This window comes from Oncorhynchus mykiss, chromosome 16, assembly GCF_013265735.2.
Source record: "Oncorhynchus mykiss isolate Arlee chromosome 16, USDA_OmykA_1.1, whole genome shotgun sequence".
NCBI lineage: Eukaryota > Metazoa > Chordata > Actinopteri > Salmoniformes > Salmonidae > Oncorhynchus > Oncorhynchus mykiss.
Genome location: NC_048580.1, coordinates 75,364,039 through 75,373,183, shown reverse-complemented (window position 1 = coordinate 75,373,183; position 9,145 = coordinate 75,364,039). Strand labels below are relative to the sequence as shown.

Sequence of the window (9,145 nt, the reverse complement as noted above, 5' to 3'; positions counted from 1 at the left end):
TTACAGGGCTGTGATGATAAGTGACTTCACTCAATTCTACTCAACCACTGGCAGGTACATTGCTTTTCTATGAAAATAAATGACAGAGTGAAGTGTGCACAGTAGTCAGTGGCCATCCAGCCCATGGGTTATATATATATATATATATATATATAACTCCAGACTGAACCCATAGTGAAACCATAGAGTTAGATAGATGACTCATCTCTGTATCTGTGTCATTCCGGGTTATATCTATCAAGAGTTCTCCAACTCTATAGGGGTGAAACGCAGCGTATATGAGGTTGGGAAACAGGCTAAATAAACAAAACATAAAACAATGTCAAGTATCTGTCATAGTATGAATGAATGTAAAAGATGCAAAAATGAAACATAAGAATAGGAAGCATAGAAGTAGTGCACATAGAACAGATCTACCGCGTCTTAGACTTGCTTTCAATGATAGTGACAGATCTATTACTCACATTTCTATGTGAATTTGGTCAGGTCGCCCAAAAAGTGACATATTGCAGATTTTATATATATATATATTTTTTAAATGTCTCACCGCATTCTGTGGGTTTTTATATATATTTTATTCCTGAATTCCTGAACTGACCGAGGCAGGAACACAGAGGAGGCAGGAACACAGAGGAGGCAGGAACACAGAGGAGGCAGGAACACAGAGGAGGCAGGAACACAGAGGAGGCAGGAACACAGAGGAGGCAGGAACACAGAGGAGGCAGGAACACAGAGGAGGCAGGAACACAGAGGAGGCAGGAACACAGAGGAGGCAGGAACACAGAGTGGCAGGAACACAGAGGAGGCAGGAACACAGAGGAGGCAGGAACACAGAGGAGGCAGGAACACAGAGTGGCAGGAACACAGAGGAGGCAGGAACACAGAGTGGCAGGAACACAGAGGAGGCAGGAACACAGAGGAGGCAGGAACACAGAGGAGGCAGGAACACAGAGGAGGCAGGAACACAGAGGAGGCAGGAACACAGAGGAGGCAGGAACACAGAGTGGCAGGAACACAGAGGAGGCAGGAACACAGAGGAGGCAGGAACACAGAGGAGGCAGGGACACAGAGGAGGCAGGAACACAGAGGAGGCAGGGACACAGAGGAGGCAGGAACACAGAGGAGGCAGGAACACAGAGGAGGCAGGAACACAGAGGAGGCAGGAACACAGAGGAGGCAGAAACACAGAGGAGGCAGGAACACAGAGTGGCAGGAACACAGAGGAGGCAGGAACACAGAGGAGGCAGGAACACAGAGGAGGCAGGGACACAGAGGAAGCAGGAACACAGAGGAGGCAGGAACACAGAGGAGGCAGGGACACAGAGGAGGCAGGAACACAGAGGAGGCAGGAACACAGAGGAGGCAGGAACACAGAGGAGGCAGGAACACAGAGTGGCAGGAACACAGAGGAGGCAGGAACACAGAGGAGGCAGGAACACAGAGGAGGCAGGGACACAGAGGAGGCAGGGACACAGAGGTGGCAGGAACACAGAGGAGGCAGGAACACAGAGGAGGCAGGAACACAGAGGAGGCAGGAACACAGAGTGGCAGGAACACAGAGTGATAAAACCTTGTAGATTAAAGTTGAGAGCCACTCTTAACGTTCTTGCTATTGAGGACTATAGAACAATGTGCCGACAAAACACAGTATTGTAACTGTTTAGTCTACTCTACGGCTGGCGGCTCAGCCTAGTTTTCCTGAGTGAGTCTTGACACACTTTAATAGCATACCAACACACAACGTTCAACTGGATTATACAACATGTTTACCAACAAAAGGTCATTATAAATGGCACCCTATGAGAGAATCCTGTTCATTTACTACAGCTCTGCGTTCAACACCATTGTCCCCTCCAAGCACTTTCCTCTGTAACTTGATCTGGGACTTCCTGACGAGTCGATGCCAGGTGGTGAGTGTAGGCAACATCATCTCCGCTATGCTGACTCTCAACATGGTGGGGGAGGCACAGGGGTGTGTGCTTAGTCCCCTCCTGTACTCCCTGTTCACCCACGACTGCGTGGCCACGCACGACTCCAACAATGAGTCAGCCTACAGGGAGGTCAGAGACCTGGCAATGTGGTGCCGGAAACAACAACCTCTCCCTGAATGTCAGTAAGACCAAGGAGCTGATTGTGGACTACAGGAAACAAGAACGCCCCCATCCACAGACAGGAAACAAGAACGCCCCCATCCACAGACAGGAAACAAGAACGCCCCCATCCACATCGACGGGGAACAAGAACGCCCCCATCCACATCGACGGGGAACAAGAACACCCTCATCCACATCGACGGGGAACAAGAACGCCCCCATCCACATCGACAGGGAACAAGAACGCCCCCATCCACATCGAAAGGGAACAAGAACGCACCCATCCACATCGACGGGGAACAAGAACGCCCCCATCCACATCGACGGGGAACAAGAACGCCCCCATCCACATCGACGGGGAACAAGAACGCCCCCATCCACATCGACGGGGAACAAGAACACCCTCATCCACATCGACAGGGAACAAGAACGCCCCCATCCACATCGACAGGGAACAAGAACGCCCCCATCCACATCGACGGGGAACAAGAACGCCCTCATCCACATCGAAAGGGAACAAGAACGCCCCCATCCACATCGACGGGGCTGCAGTGGAGCAGGTAGTTAAGCTTCATATTCCTCGGTATCTAAATCACTAAAAATACTTAAAATGGTCCAAAACACACGCACAGTCATGAAGAAGGCGCGACAGTGCCTCTTCCCCTACGTGGTATGGCAATAGCACCGCCCTCGATCGCATGGCACTACAGAGGGTGGTGAGGACAGCCCAGTACATCACTGGGGCCCAGCTCCCTGCCATCCAGGACCTCTATATCAGAGGGTGGTGAGGACAGCGCAGTACATCACTGGGGCCCAGCTCCCTGTCATCCAGGACCTCTATATCAGAAGGTGGTGAGGACAGCCCAGTACATCACTGGGGCCCAGCTCCCTGTCATCCAGGACCTCTATATCAGAAGGTGGTGAGGACAGCCCAGTACATCACTGGGGCCCAGCTCCCTGTCATCCAGGACCTCTATATCAGAAGGTGGTGAGGACAGCCCAGTACATCACTGGGGCCCAGCTCCCTGTCATCCAGGACCTCTATATCAGAAGGTGGTGAGGACAGCCCAGTACATCACTGGGGCCCAGCTCCCTGTCATCCAGGACCTCTATATCAGAAGGTGGTGAGGACAGCCCAGTACATCACTGGGGCCCAGCTCCCTGCCATCCAGGACCTCTATATCAGAGGGTGGTGCGGACAGCCCAGTACATCACTGGGGCCCAGCTCCCTGTCATCCAGGACCTCTATATCAGAGGGTGGTGAGGACAGCCCAGTACATCACTGGGGCCCAGCTCCCTGTCATCCAGGACCTCTATATCAGAAGGTGGTGAGGACAGCCCAGTACATCACTGGGGCCCAGCTCCCTGTCATCCAGGACCTCTATATCAGAAGGTGGTGAGGACAGCCCAGTACATCACTGGGGCCCAGCTCCCTGCCATCCAGGACGTCTATATCAGAGGGTGGTGAGGACAGCCCAGTACATCACTGGGGCCCAGCTCCCTGTCATCCAGGACCTCTATATCAGAGGGTGGTGAGGACAGCCCAGTACATCACTGGGGCCCAGCTCCCTGACATCCAGGACCTCTATATCAGACAGTTTGTCGTCAAAGACTTCAACCATCCAAGCCACAGACTATTGTTCTCTGCCGCCGCGGTGCATCAGGTCTGACAACAACAGGCTCTTGAACAGCTTCTATCCCCAAGCAATACGACTGATAAATAGCAACACTAAATAGCAACACTAAATAGCAACACTAAATAGCAACACGGATTGAGTTTACCCTTTTATTTCAGTCTCTATGCACAATGTCACAGGGCCCTGTTTAGTCTACACACTGTCACTCCAACACATAATATACATGTATAGTGACTCAACACACCCGCACTCACATACAAGCTGCCACTACTCTGTTTATCATATATCCTGTTGCCTAGTCACCTCCCCCCTATACATATCTACCTCCATCACTCCAGTATCCCTGTCACCTTCCCCCTATATATATCTACCTCCATCACTCCAGTATCCCTGTCACCTTCCCCCTATAAATATCTACCTCCATCACTCCAGTATCCCTGTCACCTTCCCCCTATACATATCTACCTCCATCACTCCAGTATCCCTGTCACCTTCCCCCTATACATATCTACCTCCATCACTCCAGTATCCCTGTCACCTTCCCCCTATACATATCTACCTCCATCACTAAAGTAACCCTGTCACCTTCTCCCTATACAGATCTACCTCCATCACTCCAGTATCCCTGTCTCCTATACATATCTACCTCTATCACTCCAGTATCCCTGTCACCTTCTCCCTATACATATCTACCTCCATCACTAAAGTAACCCTGTCACCTTCTCCCTATACAGATCTACCTCCATCACTAAAGTATCCCTGTCATCTTCTCCCTATACATATCTACCTCCATCACTCCAGTATCCCTGTCACCTTCTCCCTATATATATCTACCTCCATCACTCCAGTATCCCTGTCACCTTCTCCCTATACATATCTACCTCCATCACTAAAGTAACCCTGTCACCTTCTCCCTATACATATCTACCTCCATCACTAAAGTAACCCTGTCACCTTCTCCCTATAGATATCTACCTCCATCACTAAAGTAACCCTGTCACCTTCTCCCTATAAATATCTACCTCCATCACTCCAGTATCCCTGTCACCTTCCCCCTATACATATCTACCTCCATCACTAAAGTAACCCTGTCACCTTCCCCCTATACATATCTACCTCCATCACTCCAGTATCCCTGTCACCTTCCCCCTATACATATCTACCTCCATCACTAAAGTAACCCTGTCACCTTCTCCCTATACATATCTACCTCCATCATAATTACTATTCACAGAACTATAAAATTAAAAACATAGTTTTGTATCGAAGTAACGTGTATCTTTACATGTAGTCTACAATTCATGTTGGATGTTTTAATGCTATAGAACAGCTCAACTCCATGTATCTGTTCTATTTCGTTTATTTTTTTTATTTTTATAACACGCATGGAGATAAAATATTTGGAGTGCTGCAATGGATTCCGTCATCGCCACGGGGACCAGGAATTATTTCTACACATTCTAGTCTAGAATAAACTAAAATTAGGGTTGCAAAAATTCCCTTCAAATTTCACCCAAATTCCCATCCCGTTTGTTTTCTTTTCTTAGAGAAATCCCAGTTGGAACAACCAGAAGACAATAAGCAGTAAATCCTGAACCCTCTCCTGCTGAATATCCCCCCAAAAGACTCTCCTGTAAATCTGAAAGGATGGAGGATTGATATACACACTCTGGTATGATTCTAGGGTTTAGTCTAGGGTGTAGGGTCTAGGAGTTGGTTTGGGACTCAGCTCCAGTCACAGGTCTTCCTCCATGCTGATTATGTTCCTGCCTAGCAGTGTAGGGTCTAGGGTGTAAGGGCTATGGATTAGGATCTAGAGTCCCTTTATATCAGTCACAGGTCTTCCTTCATGCTGAATCTGTTCCTCCCTAGCAGTGTAGGGTCTAGGAGTTGGTTTGGGACTCAACCTAGTCACAGGTCTTCCTTCATGCTGAATGTGTTCCTCCCTAACAGTGTAGGGGCTAGGGTGTCTAGGGTCTACATCAGTCACAAATCTTCCTCCATGCTGAAGCTGCTCCTGCGACTAGAGGTCTTGGAGACTCCCGGGGAGACGGAGGAGAGCAGGGGGTCTCTGCCCCCAACAGAGGACATCCCCAGTCCCCTGTCGTCCATCAGGATGTCCCCCAGACCCATGTCCGGCAGCAGGGAGGCGTGGAAGGCTGCGGCCGACGGGTCATCCAGGTCAGAGAAGCTCAGAGAGTCCAGATCCAAGGGGCTGCCCATTGTCATCAGACCAACCGGAGAGGCCGAGGGGGGTGGAGACAGGAAGGAGGGGGAGGCGGCCTGGAGGCCTTGGCCACCACTCAGGGAGAGGAGAGTCCTGGAGAGGGCGTCGCCCGTGCTGGGGTCCAGGGACTGTGATAGGCTTAGGTGTGAGGAGGAGCTGCCTTGGGAGGAAGAGGCTGGGGTGGAGAGGCCGTGGAGGCGGGCCTGCATCTCAAGCTCCTGTGGAGAGAAACAACAGACAACAATAGTCAACACTTAAACTATTGGCGTTAAGCCTAAGAACAGCCCTTAGGTATGATTATTAATGCACAGGGACTTCCTTGATGTACACTGATTGACTTTGTCACACGAGGAAAATCTTTCTAGCTTGATTTCATAGCAGTAGGATTTGTCTGGTCTTCATCTCCTTAGCACCAACCCAACCCTCCCAGTCTCCCGACCCCATCCCTCCCAGTCTCCCGACCCCATCCCTCCCAGTCTCCCGACCCCATCCCTCCCAGTCTCCCGACCCCATCCCTCCCAGTCTCCCGACCCTCCCAGTCTCCCGACCCCGTCCCTCCCAGTCTCCCGACCCCATCCCTCCCAGTCTCCCGACCCCGACCCTCCCAGTCTCCCGACCCCGACCCTCCCAGTCTCCCGACCCCGTCCCTCTCAGTCTCCCGACCCCAACCCTCCCAGTCTCCCGACCCCATCCCTCCCAGTCTCCCGACCCCATCCCTCCCAGTCTCCCGACCCCGACCCTCCCAGTCTCCCGACCCTCCCAGTCTCCCGACCCCGTCCCTCCCAGTCTCCCGACCCCGACCCTCCCAGTCTCCCGACCCCGTCCCTCCCAGTCTCCCGACCCCGTCCCTCCCAGTCTCCCGACCCCGTCCCTCCCAGTCTCCCGACCTCGTCCCTCCCAGTCTCCCGACCTCGTCCCTCCCAGTCTCCCGACCCCGACCCTCCCAGTCTCCCGACCCCGACCCTCCCAGTCTCCCGACCCCTTCCCTCCCAGTCTACCGACCCCAACCCTCCCAGTCTACCGACCCCAACCCTCCCAGTCTACCGACCCCAACCCTCCCAGTCTCCCGACCCCAACCCTCGCAGTCTCCCGACCCTAACCCTTCCCCCCAGTCTCCAGACCCTAACCCTTCCCCCCCAGTCTCCAGACCCTAACCCTTCCCCCCCAGTCTCCAGACCACTAACCCTTCACTGCCAGTCTCCAGACCCCTAACCAATCCCTCCAAGTCTCCCAAACCCTAACCCATCCCTCCAAGTCTCCCAGACCCTAACCCTTCCCTCCCAGTCTCCTGACCCTAACCCTTCCCTCCCAGTCTCCTGACCCTAACCCTTTCCTCCCAGTCTCCAGACCCTAACCCTTCCCTCCCAGTCTCCAGACCCTAACCCTCCCTCCCAGTCTCCAGACCCTAACCCTTCCCCCCCAGTCTCCAGACCCTAACCCTTCCAGTCTCCCGACCCCTAACAATTTCCCTCCCAGTCTCCCGACCCCTAACCCTTCCCTACCAGTCTCCCGACCCCTAACCCTTCCCTCCCAGTCTCCCGACCCCTAACCCTTCCCTCCCAGTCTCCCGACCCCTAACCCTTCCCTCCCAGTCTCCCGACCCCCAACCCCCAACCCAGTCTCCCGACCCCTAACCCTTCCCTCCCAGTCTCCCGACCCCTAACCCTTCACTCCCAGTCTTCCGACCCCTAACCCTTCCCTCCCAGTCTCCCGACCCCTAACCCTTCCCTCCCAGTCTTCCGACCCCTAACCCTTCCCTCCCAGTCTTCCGACCCCTAACCCTTCCCTCCCAGTCTCCCGACCCCTAACCCTTCCCTCCCAGTCTTCCGACCCCTAACCCTTCCCTCCCAGTCTTCCGACCCCTAACCCTTCCCTCCCAGTCTCCCTCCCAGAACACTTCCCTCCCAGTCTACCTAGGTGTGAGTATTACCTGTATAGGTAGCAGTATGTTACTGTCAGTATTACCTGTATAGGTAGCAGTAGGTTACTGTCAGTATTACCTGTATAGGTAGCAGTAGGTTACTGTCAGTATTACCTGTATACGTAGCAGTAGGTTACTGTCAGTATTACCTGTATAGGTAGCAGTAGGTTAGTGTCAGTATTACCTGTATAGGTAGCAGTAGGTTACTGTCAGTATTACCTGTATAGGTAGCAGTAGGATACTGTCAGTATTACCTGTATAGGTAGCAGTAGGTTACTGTCAGTATTACCTGTATAGGTAGCAGTAGGTTACTGTCAGTATTACCTGTATAGGTAGCAGTAGGTTACTGTCAGTATTACCTGTATAGGTAGCAGTAGGTTACTGTCAGTATTACCTGTATAGGTAGCAGTAGGTTACTGTCAGTATTACCTGTATAGGTAGCAGTAGGTTACTGTCAGTATTACCTGTATAGGTAGCAGTAGGTTACTGTCAGTATTACCTGTATAGGTAGCAGTAGGTTACTGTCAGTATTACCTGTATAGGTAGCAGTAGGATACTGTCAGTATTACCTGTATAGGTAGCAGTAGGTTACTGTCAGTATTACCTGTATAGATATGTTACTGTCAGTATTACCTGTATAGGTAGCAGTAGGTTACTGTCAGTATTACCTGTATACGTAGCAGTAGGTTACTGTCAGTATTACCTGTATAGGTAGCAGTAGGTTACTGTCAGTATTACCTGTATAGGTAGCAGTAGGTTACTGTCAGTATTACCTGTATAGGTAGCAGTATGTTACTGTCAGTATTACCTGTATAGGTAGCAGTAGGTTACTGTCAGTATTACCTGTATAGGTAGCAGTAGGTTACTGTCAGTATTACCTGTATAGGTAGCAGTAGGTTACTGTCAGTATTACCTGTATAGGTAGCAGTATGTTACTGTCAGTATTACCTGTATAGGTAGCAGTAGGTTACTGTCAGTATTACCTGTATAGGTAGCAGTAGGTTACTGTCAGTATTACCTGTATAGGTAGCAGTATGTTACTGTCAGTATTACCTGTATAGGTAGCAGTAGGTTACTGTCAGTATTACCTGTATAGGTAGCAGTAGGTTACTGTCAGTATTACCTGTATAGGTAGCAGTAGGTTACTGTCAGTATTACCTGTATAGGTAGCAGTAGGTTACTGTCAGTATTACCTGTATACGTAGCAGTAGGTTACTGTCAGTATTACCTGTATAGGTAGCAGTAGGTTACTGTCAGTATTACCTGTA

At 51.2% G+C, this 9,145-nt stretch overlaps 2 protein-coding genes across 5 annotated transcripts in view; one reads left to right on the top strand and one right to left on the bottom strand.

Moving 5' to 3' along the window:
* The first annotated feature begins 278 nt into the window (after nucleotides 1–278).
* Nucleotides 279–1,564, top strand: LOC118939468 (vicilin-like seed storage protein At2g18540). Its single transcript, XM_036945806.1, has 2 exons — nucleotides 279–283; nucleotides 607–1,564. The coding sequence occupies exons 1-2, from the start codon at nucleotides 279–281 to the stop codon at nucleotides 1,562–1,564; spliced, it is 963 nt and encodes a 320-aa protein (XP_036801701.1).
* Nucleotides 1,565–3,869: 2,305 nt separating this feature from the next.
* The window catches only part of LOC110492701 (transcription factor E3), a 55,376-nt gene continuing 50,100 nt past the window's right edge, over nucleotides 3,870–9,145 (bottom strand). For 3 of the 4 annotated variants that reach the window (XM_036947813.1, XM_036947812.1, XM_036947814.1), the window contains exon 10: nucleotides 4,221–6,174. In XM_036947813.1, the coding sequence (XP_036803708.1) occupies nucleotides 5,716–6,174 (459 nt within the window). In that variant the 3' untranslated portion in view covers nucleotides 4,221–5,715. Of the gene's footprint in view, nucleotides 4,101–4,220; nucleotides 6,175–9,145 lie in introns of those variants that run through there. The other variant, XR_005036629.1, reaches the window with a different exon arrangement.